Source organism: Petromyzon marinus, chromosome 25 (assembly GCF_048934315.1).
Source record: "Petromyzon marinus isolate PM22_M1 ecotype Great Lakes invasive population chromosome 25, UKy_Petmar_22M1.pri1.0, whole genome shotgun sequence".
Classification (NCBI taxonomy): domain Eukaryota; kingdom Metazoa; phylum Chordata; class Hyperoartia; order Petromyzontiformes; family Petromyzontidae; genus Petromyzon; species Petromyzon marinus.
Window position 1 is genome coordinate 4,226,936 of NC_133691.1, and position 22,002 is coordinate 4,248,937.

Genomic DNA, 22,002 nt, shown 5'->3' on the forward strand with positions numbered 1-22,002 from the left:
GAATCCCTGCAGTCACGAAAGCTTTACATCAAAATTTAGAGGAGTCCCTTTAACACTTAGGCTTTCGTGACCAATATCATCCATAATACAGTTTTTTTTTGGGTTAGATCGCGTAAATATAAATGCGTCACTAAACCCGCCACCACCCGACACAGCCAATTAGTAAGGATGGTCACGTAAACAGAACATGCCAATTCGTTACTAGTACAGCAGAATATATATACGCGATCTAACCCAAAAAAACCTGTATTTATAGAGGAGTCCCTGTATACTGTACAGTATTACATTGGGCTGCAAGTTTGCCAGAAGATGACAGTATAGCAATGTATTGCATCCAACTCCATGGAGCTCTGTTATTTCTTTGTATGTATGGGCCTTCTCTATGGACTGAAGTTAATGTTCACGTGCCTCACTCACGCACTGATTTTAGGCCAAGTTAACCTAAAATAGGCTCAGGCCAGGTTTGTATGGAGATTATACCTACAGTCCTGCACAACGATGCACATACACAATTTATACTGTACTAGCTTTACTACCCGGCTTCGCCCGAGACTTAGATTCTTGTCTTGGATTAATCCACGGCCTACGTGGAGGGTGGGATGCGTGACGTCAGCAAGCACACTGCGTAACGCTGCCGAATGCGGGTGACGTCACAACTGTGACGTCACCCGACATCACAGCTGTGACGTCACCGCTCACTTGCCATGCAAAATGTATCCATTATTGCGCCCCCCCCACCCAAAATACAAAGGTCTATTTTTATACTTTTTGCATTGTGTACAATCTGAAAGCTACCCACATGCCAAATTTCAAGTTTGTTGCATGTTGGGAAGTATGCTAAACATGTCGAACAGACACACATATGGAAATGTGAACAGTTTTATTTAACAAGTACCCACTTTTAAACACACTTTCGTCTTCTTGGTTCTTTCTGCAGGGATTCATATTCTTGGTTCTTTCGGTAAGGTCACGTAGAAGGGAAACAATAAAATAATAAACAATAAAATAATATTGTTTCCCTTCTACGTGACCTTACCGAAAGAACCAAGAATATGAATCCCTGCAGTCACGAAAGCTTTAAATCAAAATTTTTACAATTTCGTCTCTCACGATTTTTTTTTAAATACCACATGTACAACCCTTTACCAATCCACTGCTGGATGAGGATCTCCCCACGCCCTTCAGGTAGTGAGGGTTATTCGACCATACTTCACCACACTGGTCAGTGCGAGTTGATGGCAAGGAAGCAGATGTGGGAGCATATACGTGCAGTACAACGCTGCATTTTGCTGCAATGCCCTATGCGGCCGTAGCCTCGAAGCAGCCTATAGCACCTGTAATACGTGTTAGTCACCCATGCAAGCACTATCCAGGCCAGTAACCTGCTTAGCTTCCAAAGTCTGAGAATATTTGGGCACTCTGCGAGTACTGTACCTTTAAATTGTGAACTACTCAAGAAAAATTAAAACCAAACATTTTAACACGTTCCCTCATACGCAGTTGCTTCGCTTGTTAAAGGCGTGTTACTACTTTTACATGCTCAGTTTCTGAATATTGTTAAGTACAGTTATGGGTGTGTCACCTTGTCACCGATCTCCTCGCTGTCACCAAAGTGAGTTTAAAAAAATGTTGTCTTTATCTACAATTCCAACCCGAGTGTTGTCACCAGTGATGTTTTGAATTGATAGAGAAACCTATCGGAAACCCTCCAACGCAAGAGAGTTCCATGGAAGTGGATATCACTGGAATACCTGTCAAGTGACAAGTTGATACTGGTAGGAACCCCCTGGTTACACCACCAGCCCACAGGGGATTATTGTGTCCGTCCGTACGTCGTGCATCCAAAAATGGGAGGTGTGGGGCTGGGTGGAGAGGGGAGGGTGGAGAGGGGCTGGGTGGGGAGGGTGGGGAGGGGCTGGGTGGGGAGGGGCTGGGTGGGGAGGGGCTGGGTGGGGAGGGTGGGGAGGGGCTGGGTGGGGAGGGGCTGGGTGGGGAGGGTGGGGCTGGATGGGGGGTGGGAGAGGTGGGGCTGGGTGAGGAGGGGAGGGGCTGCTCACCCCGTGGTGCCCTTATAAAACTCAACGTTTCACCTACTCACGCCGGCTTGTGCCCACCCTCACAGTCGTGCATATTGTGCGGAATACACCACGTGGTGCCGCCGTTGACCCTGGCCATTGACCGAGCAACCCAACGTCCCTACCAGCTCCCTCCGCAGGAACGTGTTTCGCACAGGAGGGCGCAGCACTCTCCCACATGCCAACGTTTATTACCTGACAGTCAAACCCAATATTTCAGCACACTTAATTTGAGCCAATGAAATGCGTAACCAACTGTTAATATGATGAGTGGGGGGTGGGGGGGGGGAGGTTTGCTGTAGTCATTGGTGACCGGGCTGAGATCAGCAACTCACTAAACCTGAGAGCCCCGTTTAACCAGAGGTGTGGCCATTCAGAATCCAATCCAGGATCTGAGCGTTGCGGCCGGAGCGCTCTGACCTCTGCGCCACCCGGCCACCTCACGAGTGCGCGTCGCGAGCGTTCATCAGGGCCAGCAGGAGGGAGGGCATCGCCAGCAGCAGGCGGGCACTGTGGCCTCGGGATGCACGTGACCTGGAGGGCACCCTCTGTGGGTGCCCATATGCCGTGCGGCACTTAAGCTGGGGCCCCAGCTCATCCACCGGAATCAGATCTTCTTGCACGTTCTCCGAGTGCTTGCGGCTCACCTGCACGTGCCACGGTTAAGAGCAGAAGAATGCACACGCTCGTCGATGTTATTACCCGCCATGTTCCGCCCACTGCTGGATGATGGCCACCACACGCTGTCGCTATCGCACGCGGTCCCGCGATACTACAGTCCGTCTCGCTCATGCTTCTGCTGCATGCCGGGAGTGTTAATTGCATCAGCTCGTGCTCAGGTGCCAGGTGGATTACTGCACTGCAGCATTGTGAGAGATGGCGGAAGCTTGGGGAGGCCCTCATCCAGCAGTGGATTAATCACGGCTGACGATGATGTTTTAATTGCAGGACAGCGTTGAAGAATGCCGAGTGAGTTACCGAGACTCGAAACGGGCGTTATTGTGAATGCAAATAAAATGAATGACAATCCTAACATTTTAAAATTAATCTTCGTTAAGTTTTTTTTTTATTATTGTATGGCTGCATTTTTTCTGGACCCTCTTGTTGCATCCAAAACACAAAAACATCTCAAAATTAAATTATATTAGGCAGGACCCACTCTCGCAAAGCCACATTTACATGAAACAATAAAAAAACTATTTAGCGCAAATCTTTCACGGAGAAAAAAAGGCTATTATCACGAGGTGACGTATTATCTGCTGAGTTTTGTTCGATAATACGGCTCCTGTTTTTGAGATATTAATATATAATTTATTATCATTCTTCAATCCACAGTTTAATTTAAAAAATGGGTTGAAATGAGAGGCCAACCGAAAGTTCACTCTTGAAAGACGTCCAACCCCATTGAACTGTTCGCACATCCTTTATCAATCTAAACAAAGCACTTGGTGATGTTGCTGCGTTGGCAGCACAAATAACAAAAACACCCTCAATGCATTTGCCAATTTAGACTTCCAGGCAACATTGAATTTTGGCATCAGTGCATTTATCATCACGTAAAAAGTGCTAGTTGGAGGCTTTCGTGTGTAAGCAAATCATCACTACCTGCGCACTGTGTAGGTGTTCGTGGTTGTTGCTGTACGATGTGTTTTTCAGGTTGTACCTGCCATGTTGTTGTTCAGCAGAGTGAGCGTATCTCTCTCATCATTACCTCCTCCACTTGCTCCATCACGCGCAGGACGTTGCCCCCGAGCGCAGCCTTCAGCTCGGTTTCGTTCCAACCTCTCCGCACGAGTTCGGCCACCAATAATGGGAAGCCAGAGGGGTCCTTGAGACCATCGGGAAAGCTGGGGGGGGGCGTGGGGTGTGGGGGGGGGCGCACAGGGAGGAAGAAACGAGGGCTGAGCGAGTCGGAGCGAAGTTCCACTTCACCGTTTATCGTGCGACAATCCCCACCACGAACATTCTCCCTGAAAACAGAAAAAAAAGACTCCCTGGTCTGCCAAATGGGCCGTTAATAATCAATGAATGTAACCGCCCATTGTCGGTCCACTTTTAGAAGTCCTCCCCATTCCCCTTTTCGTCACGGGAGTTGTTAGGATCATAATTCACCACGCTGGTCAGAGGCGGGCTGGCGAAGTGGTTGAGCATGGATGTTGTTCCATAGTGCAGAAACAACAACGGACTTTTCTGCACTGCTCCGTATTAAAAACGTAGCCCCCACGCAGCAGCTTACAATGCCCGTATCATGCGTGGTGGTTGCCCATTCCAGGTGATTTTGGTCATAAGCCTACCTGCGCATACTGCGTCTCTACATCTCTGATCACAATTCTCTGCGACGTGCCATCCGTGAGTTGTTGTACCTCAATACTCCATCAAAGTCTGACCCGAATCCCACCGCCGTGTATCCCGCGACGCTCTTGACGTGGTCGAAATGATCTGTGGTGAAACGCGACGATTACCGTTAGTTCGCACGTAAATCGTTATCATCGCAAACGACTTGTACTCTTGATTCGTAACGTCGTGTTAAGCCCCGTAAGCGTGGGAAGTGTGGGGAAAAAAAAATTGTTTCACCGAATTAAAATGTACCCAATTGCCCCCGGGTTGGCAACACTTCGGGATGGAGATCTACAGGGTGGCCCAAAAGTCTGGACACGCAGGGTTAATTCATTTATTTTAATGCCGGCATTAAAATGTTTTACTTGTTATTATTTAAGTTGATACGTAATCTAATATAATTCTTGACATCTAGATTTCTTTCTTCCGTTTCAGATGACATTTTAACTAAAGAAGAACGAGTTCAATTATTTGTAATCTTTTTAACAAAGTTCTTAATTAATTTAGAAAAAACAATTTCACACGTGCATGAACTTTATGGAAATCAGTTTGAACATTTGTAAAAAAAAGAAAACCACCTTTATAAAAAATATAATAATAATCATCCCACGCGTCCTGACTTTTCTGCCACCCTGCATAACTACGAGGAATGTCCCGATGCAGCGATCCACAATTTGAAGCCGATTGTGAAGCTCGCGATGCACGCATTGTCTCGTGCTTTGTCGGTAAATTTTAACACATTTAAATTGCCCACGATTGTTTTCACGTTGACGCTGCAGCGGCCATAGACGCGGCGTTCGCCACGATACCAATCGATGCCCGAATCGAAGCGTGACCCTCAAATCGCCCGCTGCGTGCTGTTTAACTGCCAACAGGGCGACGCTGCTCGCCTCAAGAAGTACACTGCGCGGGCACCGATGTGCAGACAGTCCTTTGAGCAAATCCACTGCTGATTGAAAGCCATCCATCCGCGACACCGTGGTAGACGCGAGGGTTGTCTTGTTTGACCATACACTTCACGAGGTCAGGTCGCCGCGCTCATAGCATCGCCGCTCCACCACCCTTGCAGACTGAACCGCGGTGGTGAATCGCATGGCGCGCGTGCATTGACTTTGGAGCCAAGCCGGATGTGCGCCGTCGTTTCTGACCGGTTGCCGCACGACTGATGCCTTACCAGCCACGGTGGCGATGCTGGGCGCGCCTCCGCATGAAGTAAAATTGTTGTAGAAGTTAATCATGACGATGCCTCCGTTGGAGGCCTGGAAGGAGAGGTGTGAGACAGTTTAGACAGACCGCTGCAAAATTGTGTGCGAGTGACTGCACAGGTGCTCACGGACAGCGCTTGCTCAAATTGTCTCGAAAGCTAAAAGGGGGAGACTTTATTCATGTGTTGGACTTGCAAATCGACGAAATTTTACACATATACCCAATAGATATACCAGGAATGAGAATGGGTATGATTATGTTCTGACAAGGACGATTATGGTGATGGTAATGATGATGACAATGATGACATTGTTTATGATCATCATGACTCAGACGATCATGTAATGATGAGAGTTGTCATGATGACACTATTCGTGATTATGATTATGTTGTTTGTAATGATGATGGCAATACTCATCTTGCCTGCAATGGTGGTGATAATTAAGGTGACACCATTTGTGATGATAATGATGAAACATGTTTATGGTGATAATGAAGATGACAACTTTTGGTGATAACGTTCGTGGCCATGATGGTGACAATCGCGGATGAAAATGTCGACTGCGTGACGCCTGCCTGCCGGCTGCGTTGCTCATGAACGTGCACACACCAGCGCCTTGAGCAAGTCGTCCGGCACGTTGCGCCCGTTGTCACACAGCTGCTTGGCCGCCGAGTGGCTGAAAATGACGGGGGCTTGCGAAACGCTGAGGGCAGCGTGCGCGGTGGCCAGGGACGTGTGCGACAGGTCCACCATCATGCCCAGACGATTCATCTCCCGCACCACCACCTGCAGCAGCGTGCACAGGGGCGGCAATGTGGCGCACGCTGACCGAAGACGAAGACTCCCGTGTACAGCCTTGAAAAACACATTTCTTTAGAACCGTTTGCTGTGCTCAGTTGTGTTGTCCTTCCCCCGGAACCTCCGATTAGCACGGTTAGGCTACGTGCGGTGCGAAAGAAGTTCAACATACATAACAGACTGGTTGGGCAAGTGCGGTTAGCGAGCACCTATGAAGACCGCCACGGCATACGACGGGGTGGGTGGCCATCACAACGCCCCATGGGGCCGATATTTACACACAGTATCCCAGGTACCCACATAAGGCTGAGTCGACCTAGGGGAGGCTCACGACCAATTCATATATTCGCCCCTGTTATTGACCGTGAGAGAGAAATCGAATTCAGGTCGCCGGGTTTGTCATGCGGTGCGCTAACCACGAGACACTTCTGCTCCCCACGACATACACTGAGTACGCAACACACACCGCAATCCAGACCTGACATTTCACTTGCGGTATACTTAGGGCTGCGAGGTGGCCAGCAGATGGCAGTGCAGCGATGGATTGCCTCAATCGTCTGAATAACGTAACGTGTTTCTCCCACGCGTGCGTAGCTTTTATCAAGGCACCCTGGTTTACAGGCATTCCTCCCACATGCCAAACGCTCATTGAATAACAATAAAAAACGGTGGCCAAACATCCTCAAGCAGGACGCTTTTTTTTTTTAAAGAGTTGATCTTTTATTCAGTGTTACAGGGGTTATGGTTGTCAGACCTACCTCTCCAAAAGTTGACAAGCCATGGCTCCTTGGCTGCACCTTTCCAACGTCCACAAGCCACGTGTCAGCCCTGTAATTAACATCTTGGTTAGTAGGTGTGCTCAAAGACAAAGATCTCCCGTGTATGCCCTGAACAGACTGCTGGGGCAAGTGCTGTCAACCAGCACCTATGAAAGGCCGGCGCGGCGCACGAGGGGACGGGTGGCCAACACCACGCCCCGCCGCCTTTGTCTCCCCAGTGGCGATGTTTACTACACACCGCACCAGGTACTCATTTGAAGCTGAGTCGACCTAGGGGAGGCCCGTGACCGGTTCAGATCATCGTCACCGGCCGTGCGCGGGAATCGAACTGGGGTCGCCGGCTTCGTAGCGCAGTGTAGCGCTGACCGCTGCACCACCGCTCCCCCGGTGTGGCAAGTGCGCACACGCACGCGTGGAAACACGCGCAGTTCCTCCATTGCTGATCTGTCATCACGCACACTGCGTTGCTTAACCATTTGCGACAATACAACCGTTGATGAATTTTTCAAGAACAACGAGCGGGCAGACAGTTAGGTAGACAAGCAAGGCTTTCGCGAAGCAATATCATCCGTAATAGAAGGTTTGTTGGGGGGTTAGATCACGTAAATATAAAAAAAAATGTGTCGTTAAACCCGCCACCACCCGACTGGCTGTCACCTGATGAAGCTCGTAATTGCTGGCGAAACGTCGTGCTACGATTGTAAATGTTGTGGCTTGGCTCTCCAACACACAACCGGTGTGCTGTACTAGTGACGAATTGGCCACGTTCTGTTTACGTGACAACCCTTATTAGTTGGCTGTGTCGGGCGGTGGCGGGTTTTAACGACGCATTTACATATTTACGCAATCCAACCCAACCCACCCCCACCACCTCTATTAAGCAAAGTATTATTTGCCCAAAGCCGGACGCGAGCACATTGAGAAAGCACACGTATTTGCGCAAGGAGGATCCGGCACGGCGCACGGCGGAGTCGCGACCCACCAGGGAGTGTTGCAGTCGTGAGTGAGCGACATGTAGCGGGTGCCGAGGCGGTGTAGCGTGCGCAGGGCGCCCAGGCTGCTGTCGATGGAGTGGCCGCCCTCGACGCCGATGAGGCTAGCCACTTTGCCGTCTCGCCACGCCGCGCGGATGTCTGAGCAGACGCACAAACGTCGAGCGGGGCCCCCCACTACCACCACCACCACCACAGATGCCCCCCCCCCCCACCCACCGACACGCTCCCCCCCCCCCCCCGCCCGCTGCGCACGAGTTGGCATGCGAACACAAGTCTTTTTTTCTTTTAAAGATCGTTCAATAAAATCGCAACAAAAGGCGGCGTTCACTTGGCGTCAGATTACACCGCGCGAATAATGTAAAAATTCGACGGAGAAAATGTTTCTGAAATTGTCCTCAAAGGTTTACCCGAACGCCTTTGCTGACTCGCAGAACTTTTAGTTGTTTATCAGAAGGGTTCTGTGTTGCACCGTTTTAGGTCAAATCCACATTTTAAAAGAGCGTTGGGCTCGTGCGAAGATACTGGCGCGGTGTTTCGGGAGAACGTCACACATCGTCACATTTGTGACGACGTGTGACGAGGGGGGTGTGTGTTTGAGAAATGTGACGTCACATCAAAATGCGCAACTTTAAATAAATATAGACAACACGTTCTACTTAATTAAAAAGACTTTTTAATAAATGTTTTCTCCTACAACATCAGAGTGCAGCGCCACATTAAATACGCACTACAATGACAAGAGTTTAAAGCGATTTGAAGCATGTTTTATTTTTGTGGGGGGGGGGGGCAGAGCTTTGTGACGTCATATTTGAGGGGGGAAGGGGGTCTGACTTTTTGTGACGCCGTGTGACGAAGGGGGGGGGGGGTCAAAAATCGTCCAAAATCGCTGTGACGTCATTTATGGACGGCCCCTTAAAACAACCCAGGTTGTGCCTCTGCCGCAGGTCGAGGGACCACGCGTGGCCGTAGCTCACCTTGCGCGGACAAGGCCAAGCGCAGGATCGCCGAGTTCTCCACCACGCGATGGATGAGGTCGATCTGCTCCAGGGTGAGCCTCACGGCATCCAAGCTCTGCGTGCTGCACATGGTGTATGCCGACCAGAACTGCGGCGGGTATGGACGGCCGCTCGGAATTAAAACAATAAGTAATCTTTTAAAAAGACACGCTTTAATGGAATGTACCGTACTAGTAATGGCAGAACTCCACGACTTCCAGGAAGTGGCCCCGAAGCTTGCCACAAAGTAAGGGGGCCGTGGTCAATTACAGCCAACGTCAGTTGAGCGTGGACAATTAGAGCCAAGCCGAAACATAACATATTAAAAAAATTAGGTTTAAAAATATATATTTTTTATTTTTAATGATAGAATATAGTATTATCATCAGTATGACATAAGTATACCAAGTTTGCAGTCGATACCACGTTGAGAAGTGGGTTAAAATTGAGTTACAAGATTTGAGGATACAACAACAACAGACAGAGTGAGTTAAATGAAAGCGTGTAATAATAATAATAAATATTGGGGCCACCGGTTGGCAGAGCGCCGAGCGCGGTGGCACAGGCACGCGATTTGGCACTCGGGAGGCAGGGGGTCAACATTTCGAAGTGACATTTTTTATCGCTCGGCGGACGCCGCTGCTGGCGGATAGGCCTGCGCCGGAAGGAGCTCCAGAGAACCCTTCAAGGCAGTATTTGGCCTACTCTTCCACACTGGCCGGGTGTCTTGGAAGAGGTGTGGGAGTATCCACACTTCACCACATGCAACCTGCTGATCGACTTACGCTGGTGTACACATTTATGCTGCTGGGAAGGCAGAGGTGGGTTGGTGGGGGGGCGGTGGTTAAGAGACTTGCAGCATTGTTTCAACTGCCACGCCAGGAGATCGAACGGAACTCGCGACCTCTGTAGGACCTAACAAAAATCCTTACAAATCAATTGGCCATGATGGAAGGTCATTTTACGTACAGGGGACTTAGTTTTAAGTAAGGCGCCTTTAAAAATGTAACATTCGATGCTCGTCGTACAGATTTGCAAAGCAACGAATGCAATTTCACAGCTGGTCAAGCCAGCAGATCACCGCGTCAGGGGAAGCGGAGTGTATCGCCGTGATGTCTCCTTCGTATTAGTGGCTCAAACATTGCGCCGTTTAGATGTTGCACGGTCTTGTTCCAGATGACCGCAGTCGCACACTGGAGAGGCTTTTGTTCAATTCGATTGACATCGAGGCTGCCGCCGCGTGAGGTCAACGTCGACGCGGGTGAGATCTTCCCGCGGCGTGAGATCGCTGCCATGCCAAGTCGACTCTGGTTGCTAGGTGTCCTGCAGAGGGAGAGGTGGGTTGGCAGTGGCGCACGCACGCACCTGGGCTGAGACATTTCCGCGCCGAAGTCGCTCCAGGTTGGTCTGCGTCGAGTTGATGGAGGTCAGGTTGACACCGCGAATGCCACCTGGGTGCAGCCGGCGCAGCTGCAGTGGCCAGTCGTTGTGCCTGTGTGTGTGTGTGGGGAGCGGTAGGGTAGTGCTTAGCGCGCTGCTGCGCTACAATCCGGCGACCCGAGCTCGATTCTCGCTGACGACAACCAATACCACCGGTGACGATTATCTCAACCGGTCCCGGGCCTCTCCTAGGTCGACTCAGCCTCAAATGAGTACCTGGTGCGGTGTGTGAAACATCGCCACTAGGGAGAAAAAGGCGGCCGGGCGTTGATGTTGGCCGGCCACCCCCTCGTGTACCGTGCCAGCCTTCATAGGTGCTCGCTAACAGCACTTGCCCCAACAGTCTGTTAAGGTTATGTGGGGGCTCTGTGTGTGTGTGGGTGTGTGTAGGGAGCGGTGATGCAACCCGGTTACCCGAGTTCGATTCATTACCAGCCACGTTTAGCGTCTGTGGCGAGTGATACACGAATCGTAGCTGTTTGACAATTGAATCATTTGGCGGGACCCCGGGGTCCCGCAAAAATCAGGTCAATAATAATTATTATTATTTTTCAGTCCGCCCACTCGTGATCCCGACAGCAACGCGCCGCCCTCCCAGACTCGTGCCAACAAGCGCCAGCAGCAGCAGCAGGCGGCGATCGACACGATGGGCGCCACCCCACCGGCCAAACGCGAGCCCCGGGGGGCGTCCGACGCCCTCCGGTCAGTCGTCGATCCTCAGCTTCTTTGCCAAGGCGAGCCCGCCGCACCCCCAGGCAGTGAATTTAACGTGTTCGTGTAATTTTTCAACTTTTTACGAAACTTAGTGCCCCGAGTAGCTGTCGACGAGGCCAATCGATTGACCACTAGTTGTGTTGTCGGTAAGGCAGCAAGACTCGTGTCGCTACGCGGTTTTTCCCACCCCGGGGCAGTGATGGGACCCCGGGGTCCCGCCAATTGCTTCAAATGCATATTGTGTTTGGTCCTCCGAGGCTCAAGCATTTCCAACGAAACTTCACGATGTCCTGATTAATGATTTACAAATACTGCATTGCAGGTTGTAATACGTAGGAAGTTAAGGCAAAAGTGCAAGTTTCTTAAATCCCCTCGCCTGAGTCCACGCAGCAGTATAAGTGGTCACAACTCAGCAGTACACACCGCAGGAGGTCGGCAGAACGCGTGCGATGGGCTAAAGCGTGGGTCCTTCCAAACCTCTTCCCCAACGACGTCTGGCCAGCGTAGAAGAGTAGGCCAAAACATCCCTCGAGAGGTGCTCAACAAGAGCTCCCCTTTAGTGGTGACCCTTTCGCCTGAAACTGGGGTGAGGAAACAGCTGCAGGCCCTTAGACCCCACGCTATCGTTTCATTGTCATCGTTTCATCAACTCTCAAAAAGAATCACATACAAGGTTCTCTTGTCCCCCTCTTAATTTCGCAAATTTCATCCTAGTTTGCCATCGATAATTGCCTTAGGTGTAAGACAGCTAGCCAGCAATTGCAGGGCTGCACCTTGCGCCTTTTTTTTCTTCTAACAAACGATCAGGGAGAGAGAGCAGAGCAATGAATTCCAAAGATGTTAGCGTTGCAGGGTTAAAACTAATGGAAGGTGCAAAGAAGGGGTAGAGAAGCGCTCACCCATCTATGAGAGGAGCTTCGCTAAGTATTCTCAGCGCTGTCGCCATCGCGTCGGTGACTCTGGTAGTTGGCGTTGAGTCGGCCCAGTTGACGAGCAAGGTGAGCAGCAAGGCGAGAAGCTTGAGAAGCCGTGCCATGCGTTCACCCACAGGGGTCGCGAGCGAGAGCAGCCGCGTCTGCACTGGGATAGCATGGATCAAGCATGACTATAATGTTTTGAATACGTGCCTATGTGTTCGAGCATGGATCAAGCATGGATCAAGCATGGCTATGATATGTTAAATACATGGGCCTATGTGTTCGAGCATGGATCAAGCATGGATCAAGCATGGCTATGATATTTTGAATAAATGTGCCTATGTGTTCGAGCATGGATCAAGCATGGCTATGATATGTTAAATACATTTACCTATGTGTTTGAGCATGGATCAAGCATAGATCAAGCTGTGATATTTTGAATACAACATTTTTAATCGTTTAAGTGACTCCGGTCACATGATTTCTAGATGAAAACCGGCGATTTGTGGATCGCACATGATTTCTGGATGTAAAGAGGCAATTTGTGGATCGAAAAAGCCCATATCAGGCCGCTTCTTGACGCTGATTGGCTTCCTTCTAGATTAACACAATTTACCATTCATTCCGTCGCGGATTCATTTTATCCTGTTACAGCGCGAATTTGTTTCCTGGGGAAGCTCCCCCTGCGCGTGCAGCGAAGCGCTGGTCATCGTGTCGAACAACGCGCGGATATGTCGGAAATGGTAAATTAAAAAATGGTTGAGGCTAAGTTTTTAATTGTGTCAACTGTTGAGGCAAAGATGAGGAGTTGTAAAAAGCACTGAGAATGAAATCACGAGACAATACCAGGCAAATAACGAGACAATACCAGGCAGTCATTCATGACGGAGGAGACGAGGCAAAGCTTGAGAAAGATCTGGAACTGAGGGGGAGAGTCAATGGGGTCCGAGTGGGCGAGAGATTTCCCAGATACCGGTGAATCGTCACGCCAAGGGTGTGCGAGCCAGAAACTCACTCCACACGTGCATTGCACGCCAACCCTCACCTCGGCCGACACATGGCAAAACCAATGATTGTGGCTCATAATTATCATGATATGGGTGATACCGTGTAAGAATGAAATCATAATTTTCGTTTTTTTTAACCCTCCACCACCCGACAGAGACAATGCAACCAAGTTGTCACGTGGGCAACAGCGCAGGTCTCGCATGAGAACTGCGCTTTGTTAACGCCTGATGATGCCGGTTGTAATCTCCAGCGCAGCGTCGCTGGGGATTACAACCGGCATTGCTTTTCAACATCCCAGTTTTGCTGAAAAAAACCCAAACTAATTGGGGGACACATTTTGATCGTCTCGCTCGGTTGGTTGAGGTTTCTAAATAAACATTGGCAATGCACCGACACAATCTAACAACTCCACCCTAAAGAAACGAATAATTAATTGGAATAAACCTGTTTAACGAAACCCACTTAACTCTCTCGTGGTCGCTTCATACAATTGCACAATTTCAAACGGAGGTGACTGTTTTGGGATTGGAGCTGTCCACTTGCGTTGTGCCGCCAGTGCGTCTTGCTGTCATCCAGTCCGCGCGACTGTTACACGCTTTCTATTAACAGGTCCCTGCAGGGTGGGCTGGTAGGAACATTGGAATTTTGCGCAATTTTATTTTTACACCCCAACAGCACGAGATTTCACTTCGTTAAAGTATTGAAAGGGGACGGGCGGACACATTCATCTATTGCAGGCTGGTACACTCAGTTTACAACTTCGTTCCTACCAGTACAACTCACTCTGTTGTTGTTGTCATATTCTCAAATCTTGTAATTAAATTTTAACCCATTTCCCAATGTGGTATCGACTGCAAACTTGGTATACTTATGTCAAACTGATGACAATACCATATTCTATCATTAGAAATAAAATATATATATATATTTTTAAACATTCTTTTTTTCTGTTATGTTTCGGCTTGGGTCTAATAGTCCACGCTCAACTGACGTTGGCTGTAAATCACCACGGTTCCTTACGTTGTGGCAAGTTTCGGGGCCACTTCCTGGAGTCGTGGAGTTCTTCTATTACTAGCACGGTACATTTCATTGAAGCGTGTTTAAAAAAAAGTATTTTAAACATTACTTATTTTAATATAAATTCACTCACCTGAACGTGCAAGTTGATTGAACGTTCTTGTAGATACCGCCGGTTAATATTAACAGCTCCCCCACTCCTTTTGACGTTAACGCCGAGCACGGATGGACCTTTGCTCTTTTATATATATAAAAAAATTGAGATGCACTGAGTGACTTATGGCTGGCGTTGCTGCGTCGGCGTTACATCGGCCACAGAAAACAAAAATGCGAGCGCGCAATCAAGCAACGGCGCTTGGTGAAGTGAAGTCTTCCACCCGGCCGTGCCGCCTCTTATAACGCCACCTCCGTGGGGGGGGGGGGGTAATGTTGCGACATACGCGTGGTCTATCGCGAACTGTGTACACTTCCCCCTCAACGATTCCTTGAAGTTCCTCGTCCAAAGAAATCGCATGCGTGCAGGAACTGGAAAGATAGGGTCGAGAAGTGCCCGCTCTCGGTGTTTCATGTCACCCAAATGTTTGTTTTTGTTTAAATCCCATCGCCTAGTTGAAGAAATTGCCACGGTACTATACTCACGTAGGCCGTGAAAAGGCTCGTCACACGAAACGTTACGTGTTAAGTCAGCCACCGTTCACAGTTTGGTCTTCCTGTACCCGCTCTCGTGGCTTTCCGTATGCGCAGAGTCATTCCAGAGCAATCCATGAACGTATTCTTTCACGAGTGACAAGTAACTTGATGAGATGCTGCCGCGTGCCCGTGTGGATGAACGCGGAGGGAATTATCACGGGGCAGCGATGAGGGGAACATGGATTGTAGGTTGAGTGTTTAGGTGTAACGCGGCTATGATTCAGTGGTTTTTTTATACATTACAGTGTAATAAAGTAATTACCTGTGCAGTATTGTGTGAGACAGCCCAGCATGACCCCGCAATTAATTTGTTTAATTACTGTATTTCCATTTGTTTGTAGGATGCAACTTCAGTTTTAGAATAACTGACATCAAAAAGCAGCAGTCTCTATGGAAATGTTTGAATAGCAACGGTTGAGTCAGAGTTTCACGTTTTTTCCAACCACAATTTGACAAAATTTGACTCTCCAAGTGCCATACAAAAATATATATAATGTAGACGACTATGGGCATTTATGTCATTATACAGGAACATACACGGTACGAATTGGCGAACACGAGTCAAAGGTGTAATTGAATCGCAGAAGTACATTTTCAGCGATGAATCACAACGCTGACGCTTATATGCCAGGCTATTTATCCCTGTGTAGGCGAGTTAAAAATAAAGTTTGCGTCACCCGCTGTTAAGTGGCGCACGTGGAGGTGTCATGAGCACATAGGCGAGCCATTTAGTGATAGCTGTATTCACGACTTGTCTCGTAGTCCAGACAGGAATAATGCTTTTGTCGTCTCGACGGACGAAACTTGACATAAAAAAGCAACGACTCAACAACACACGGTGGATTCTTCCAACAGATTCGCATTGGGAAATGTGTAGGTTGTTAAGACATGCCAGCAAATGCAGATGTGTGGATTATGACAAAGTCGAAAATATTTTATTTGACTTTTCAAGTAATATTTTTATAAATACGCACAGAGATCTTCAGTTCATATATCCTTGGGGAAATACTATTCAGAAGGAAGTGGAGTATTAATACTGATACCATATATGAGGGTGGTGTGGCTAGAACCATGCAAGCCTAGCCACCTTTGTCTCCCCAGTGCTGATGTTGTCACACTGCACTATGTATATAATTTACACCAAAGTTGACCGAAAGGATAGCCCAACATGGTTTAGGATACAAATTGCCATTACATAATAATAATAATAAACAGCCATTTGTCAATCTACTACTGGCTGAAGGCCATGCCATGTCAGTCATAGAAATTGATTTACCACACTTAACCGGGCTTGTCAGTGTGGTTTGGTGATCAGGACAGGTTCAGATATCACTTGCCACTCATGTTGACCATGATCAGGAATTGAACTCGGATGACTGGTTTCAAAGCACAACGTGCTAACCACTGTACAAGCACTCTCCCCTCTAATATATACACATACCCATACAAACTTTGCAATATATAATTGATGTAAATGTATATATATAGTACTGTACCTATTCAATGAAGGCATAAGTGTAACCATAATTATTGACTGACATTCAAATTATTCCTTTAATACACTTCATTGAGCTGAATAAAGTTCACTAACTTCATATGAGACCCTTCACACTGTATTCTAGGTTTACTCACTGTGAATTCTACCTTCATTCAATTTCTTCCGATTCATATTTGTAGATCCCAACACAAAACAGACTCATTCTGAATGTTTACTTAAAATATTTACGACCAAATACCATTATATTCAATATATTATCTTACAGCAATCATGACGTCGACACGTCTTGCCAATTCTGCCTTGCGCACCTCTTAATTTGGTTGGGCTGTGTTGTTCAGAGCAACCAAGATACAAACACTGTGCAACAAGTTGATCTCACCCCTGAAATCAATGTTCACACATTTCTCTCTACAGCAGCCTCCGTTTGGTCTGCCGTGGGCCATATCGTGACCCACAGGGGTGCTTTTCGTAGTATCTATCGCCTGACTCCCATCGTCCCACCGCTGCTACGTGTGGATCAGCCGTTCCCTCAATTGGTGTTGTTTTGCAATGTTTACTGTGGCCTCCCACACAACCACAGACGCTAATTGCACACAGGTAGGCTGCATGGGTCCTGCACGGAGTACGGAGGAGGAAGCTTTGGCGTGGCTGGTGTTGTCGGAGAGACGTGCGCTGTGGGGAACGGCAGCGTGGGCAGTTCCAGCTGGTCGCTGATGGTGAAGATGCTCATGCGCTGAAGGCTGCTCCTTTGGGAGATGTCTTCGATTGAGATGTGCCTTCCCTGCTCTCTTCTCCATGTCACCTCTCTCCCCCAACCCATTTCTCTCTGGGCTCTCTGCATGCCTGATTCCACTTGGTACCTATGAACAATCGAGGACGGTCACAAGCAAGCATTAGAGCCAGATGTTATTAAAGTTGAAGTTTGCTGAGTGATCCATTGTATGAGTGTTTTTTATTTCTCCACATTGCTGGCTGCTACTGCAATGAATACGAGTTTGTTGGTGGTTGTTCTTTGTATTTAGTCATTAATTGAAGAAGTAAGAACAACTTGGCATTAGGTATCTAAAACACATTTCGGACTTCAAATTACACGTGGAGTTCTTATTGACGCATCACAACACTATTCAATGAGTACCATTCAACCATTTAAATTACAACACTTTTTAAAGTGGGCCGATAATCGTGTGCATTGAATACAAATCTGTGATCATGAAAAACTGCTTTTTAAGCTTTTAAATTCTATACTTGCTGGTTGCAGAGGAGGTAGTGGCCACAGTGGAGATATTTTTTTACGAGCATAGCTCAGTTTATACACAAGTGAGGATCCACTTTATTAAAATAATAGCGACATTCCTCCAATGTGCGTCGATCAATCACACATGGGACTGCGTGGGTGACTGTTGTGTCTGCTTTGTGCGCATAAGCCGGGTTGAAATGTTCACTCGGTGTGTACCTGTTTTATTTGCTGAAGCTAACTTAGTGCAGTACATTGCACAATGATTAATTCTATTAAGTCATAATTACAGTGAGCTTCAAACAACAAAACAACGTGTGCATTGTGCAAAACAAATAAGCGAATTCCTGAATAATTACATTGTGGTTCTCACAACGACAACTAATTATGCTATTTGTATGATGGGATCGCAACATTTGGGAAAATAAATACCGCATAGTAAACAATGACAGACCTTGTTTAAACTTGCATGCTATTTATGTGAAAATTACGCAATGCAAAAGAAAAATAAGGGAAATATCAATTTCCTTCTTTGACATGTGTGGCCGTCAAAGATTACCAAAATGACGAAGGGAAAACTGGTACGTGAATGAACCAACATATTTACCCCACGATCCAAATTGAAATGCCATTTCGTCTTATTCCCCCTATGAGTCACGGGGGGTGGGGGGGGGGGGAAGACGGCTCTCGTGTTGTCACTCACGGTGGTGGCGGAGGGTTGAGCAGTGGAGACGGAGGAATCGGTTCGCAGTGAATCGACGCGAAGTCAGGAGAGGATCGTCCAAACCCTGAGTTGTTATTAATACGGACAGAGAACGAGGTTAGGGGCCGACCATAAATGACGTCACGCACCTAGGGGGCGGGGGGTCAGACATTTGTGACGATGTATGACGAGGGAGGAGGGGTGTGTGTTTGAGAAATGTGACGTCACATCAAAATGCGCAACTTTAAATAAATATAGACAACACGTTCTACTTAATTAAATAGACTTTTAAAATAAATGTTTTCTCCTACAACATCAGAGTGCAGCGCCACATTAAATACGCACTACAATGACAATAGTTTAAAGCGATTTGAAGCATGTTTTATATTTTTTGGGGGGGGAGGGGGGGGGGCAGAGCTTTGTGACGTCATATTTGAGGGGGACTTTTTGTGACGCCGTGTGACGAGGGGGGGAGGTCAAAGATCGTCAAAAATCGCGTGACGTCATTTATGGATGGCCCCTTAGAGGCGGTTTAAAGTTACATTCGAAGTGAATCCCAAATGGGGTTTAAAGCGTGATCTCCACGATTATGTGCGGTCTTCATTGTTTAAATATACAGACAGTCCCCCCTGCTGTGGAAGAACACGACTTACGGAAATCCGACCTTACGGAAATGCTTCCGTAAATCGCGTAAAAAACTCAACACCCGGAAATGTTTGCGTTAGTTACGCGAGCGCAAATAGTACAGCGAGGTGAAGTTGCGGATGAATAGCCGTGGAGCGAGGCGTAAGGTGTGGCACTAGGGTTAAGGTAAATGGAATTTATCGTTGAGTTTAGGGGGAAATTGTTCAGTTTCCGACATACGGAAAATTCGAGTTACGGATCGTTCTCGGGAACATAACCCTTCTGTAACCCGGGGATTGTCTGTATTACAGTGTGATGGTTGTCATTGTTACAGTTTAGTTGTCTGTATTATAGTGTGATGGTTGTCACTGTTACAGTTTAGCGTGTCATTGTTACAGTTTAGTTGTCTGTATTATAGTGTGATGATTGTCATTGTTACAGTTTAGCTGTTATTTTAAGCCACATGCAGATTTACCAAACGTAGCATACAGTGCAACAATTTAGCCTTGTTTTTATGTTCACAAATTTGACGTACAGATTGACGCAAAGTTCTTGCAAAACATGTCTTATTGACACACAACACAGGTGTATACGTTACTCATGGGCAATATGTCACTTCTTTACCATGAATTTTGCTTATGGAAAGTGGTGATCGAATAGGACTACAGACAGACCTTTTCCACTCATGATAGAATTGATGCTGATGATACAGATACTGCTGGTAATGATGATGAAGATGGTACTTAAGATGATCACGAATATGTTGATACAACGAGTATTTATAAGCAAACGCATCTCAAGATGCTGTACAAACAAGGCACGTACATGTTGTTGGGGCTATCGCTGTAAATGACAATTGAATAGTTTCACTCCGAATTCCTTGCAAAAGACATGAGCCATTTTGTTTGAGAGACGATGCGAGTTCAACCCCAATTAAGCATGGCGAGCTGAACGGCGTTCAAAAGAACTCACAATAAAGCCCCTTGTGAAAGACCCAATGCAGAAGATCCCTGGTTTTGATCTTTCATGAAGCTCATGATCCACCCTAAAATCGCATCCGTAGAAATGATGGCAGATGAAGATAACTGATGCACAAATGTAAAATAAAAATAAAACTCTCCAATTTGCAACTGTGGTCATCCAGAACAGGCCGTGCAAACATATAACGATGCAATGCCCGATCCACAAATACAAAGGAGACATCACGGCGATACACTCTGCTGCTCCTGACGCGGTTAAATGGCTTGACCACCTCATTGTGAAATTGTAGTTGTCGCTGCTGCACCTACAACAGCCGTATTAAAGAAGAAGTGAGTGGCTCACGCACCATGTGGCCCCTGATGGGGCATGCCCTCCACCTGCTGCTGCAGGAGCCTCTGGTCCTTGCCCACACCTCCCGCAATCTTGATGGCGCACGACAGGGCGAGCAGCAGCAACAGCACCAGCGTCACCACGGCGATGGCGATGGGCCCGCTCTGCCCACTGCCCTTGCTCGTCTGCCCCTCGTCCCCGGTAATCGGCCCGCGTGGGGTCCAGCTCGGAACTGTGGCCGTGTCGGCCGCGTCTGCGTGTGCACAGGTCGGCAAGATCAAATCAGAATCTGTATTTATGATTCTGAAATCCGATGAGCTGCGAAGCTTTTTTTCACAGATGTCCAATAGGGGCGGGTCAGAAAGTTACAACAGCAGACAATACAAGAAATTGTGGAGACATGGACGCAAGTGGCTTCAACGGCCATGGGTTCTTGCAGGGCTTTAGAAGTACATTTTTGGAGTTACCCTGGTAAATTTCACTGTTTTAAATTATATAGATCTGCTATTCGTATCAGTATTACTTTTTTTGTTTTACATGAAATGAATAAATCGTGCGTGATTAACACGCATAAGTTCAGTATGTTAAGCACTGGGCCACTACTCATCCATTTCAATAATATATACACACCATACATAAAAAAAAGAAAATGTCTTACCTGCTTTAGGGAAAGGCAGTTCATTTGATAGAGATGGGAAGCATAGCAGAGCTGCAGCAACACAATGCATAGTTTGATAGTTAGTAGTTGAACAGCAAACAATTTAACGTTGAGTAAATACGAACACACTTTAAAAATTGAACTTCATGGCACCTGTTATGAAAGGTAATTCAGTCAGAGCTAACATACGGTGAAAAATGTGTAATACTACATACCGTACAAAGTGTCGAAAATGAATAATAGACGGAAAGTTGCCATGCTCTTGGCAATTTCTAATTTCAGCGGTCAGATTTTACCATAAACCTGCATCCAGAATATGACGAGCAAGCGTCAGTGTCCTTACATAATACTCTGCATGCCCATCTATCTATACACAATTATTAGACACGCAAAACAAAAACAAAGACAGCTCTGGTGAGGAACGAGATTACTGCAGCAGTAAGACACCTGCCTATGACGATTTCAACTAAGATATGTTCACATGATTCCTTAGTTGCTGTGAGATGCGAGATTCAGTGTCACCGCCCATTATATATAACCTATTAGACCACGTGTCAAACTTGATACGCGAGCAAGATTAATTATTTCTGGAAATAGGCAGCCAAACGCGTAAACAGGTCCACATCCCCAACTCTCAATCCAGGAATTTATTTTTTTATGCAAGCATTTCTGTTAACTTGTTATGACGTGAACATGCCTGTGCCTTAATCTGGTCCTTATACACTTCTTATCAGGAACTCAGCCTATCATCATTCTTGGGAGTGGGTAAAATGAGTACTGTATATCCTTGCAAGAATGTCCGCGCAGGAACATTCCAAACTCGTCTTCCCATTTCCACTGCAGTCATCTTCAATGAATGACAATTAGATTTGTATCTAAATATTTGAAAAAGCAAAGGGTCACGTCATATACATGCAGATGACTGTGATTGAATGACTGATGTATATTATAATGATATTATACAATTAATGGGTGATTTGCATAAAACTAGAAAATCTTCAA

General features: G+C 47.1%; 1 protein-coding gene across 2 annotated transcripts; it reads right to left on the reverse strand.

Annotated features, from left to right (window-relative positions):
* Positions 1-865: 865 nt before the first annotated feature.
* On the reverse strand, positions 866-21,857 carry LOC116945951 (dipeptidase 1-like). 2 transcript variants are annotated; one of them, XM_076069643.1, is made up of 15 exons: positions 21,216-21,857; positions 21,001-21,051; positions 20,359-20,595; positions 18,408-18,492; positions 14,416-17,330; positions 12,240-12,415; positions 10,552-10,678; positions 9,166-9,295; positions 8,179-8,329; positions 7,176-7,245; positions 6,229-6,405; positions 5,587-5,671; positions 4,439-4,514; positions 3,787-3,922; positions 866-2,722 (listed from the first exon to the last, which is right to left on the reverse strand). In XM_076069643.1, exons 6-15 carry the CDS (start codon positions 12,374-12,376, stop codon positions 2,516-2,518), a joined length of 1,296 nt encoding a protein of 431 aa, XP_075925758.1. In that variant the 5' UTR covers positions 12,377-12,415; positions 14,416-17,330; positions 18,408-18,492; positions 20,359-20,595; positions 21,001-21,051; positions 21,216-21,857; the 3' UTR covers positions 866-2,515. The 2 variants fall into 2 exon arrangements, with proteins under 2 accessions (XP_075925758.1, XP_075925757.1); XM_076069642.1 differs by having other exon boundaries at positions 12,240-12,420.
* Positions 21,858-22,002: the final 145 nt, after the last annotated feature.

Excerpts from the sequence above, each read along its gene's own strand:
- LOC116945951 (XM_076069643.1), bottom strand. The coding sequence starts at position 12,376 with ATGGCACGGCTTCTCAAGCTTCTCGCCTTGCTGCTCACCTTGCTCGTC. Across the intron at positions 9,296-10,551 it reads GCGGAAATGTCTCAGCCCAG|TTCTGGTCGGCATACACCAT; the intron begins GTGCGTGCGTGC and ends TACCCGCCGCAG. Across the intron at positions 6,406-7,175 it reads GCTTGTCAACTTTTGGAGAG|GTGGTGGTGCGGGAGATGAA; the intron begins GTAGGTCTGACA and ends ACGCTGCTGCAG.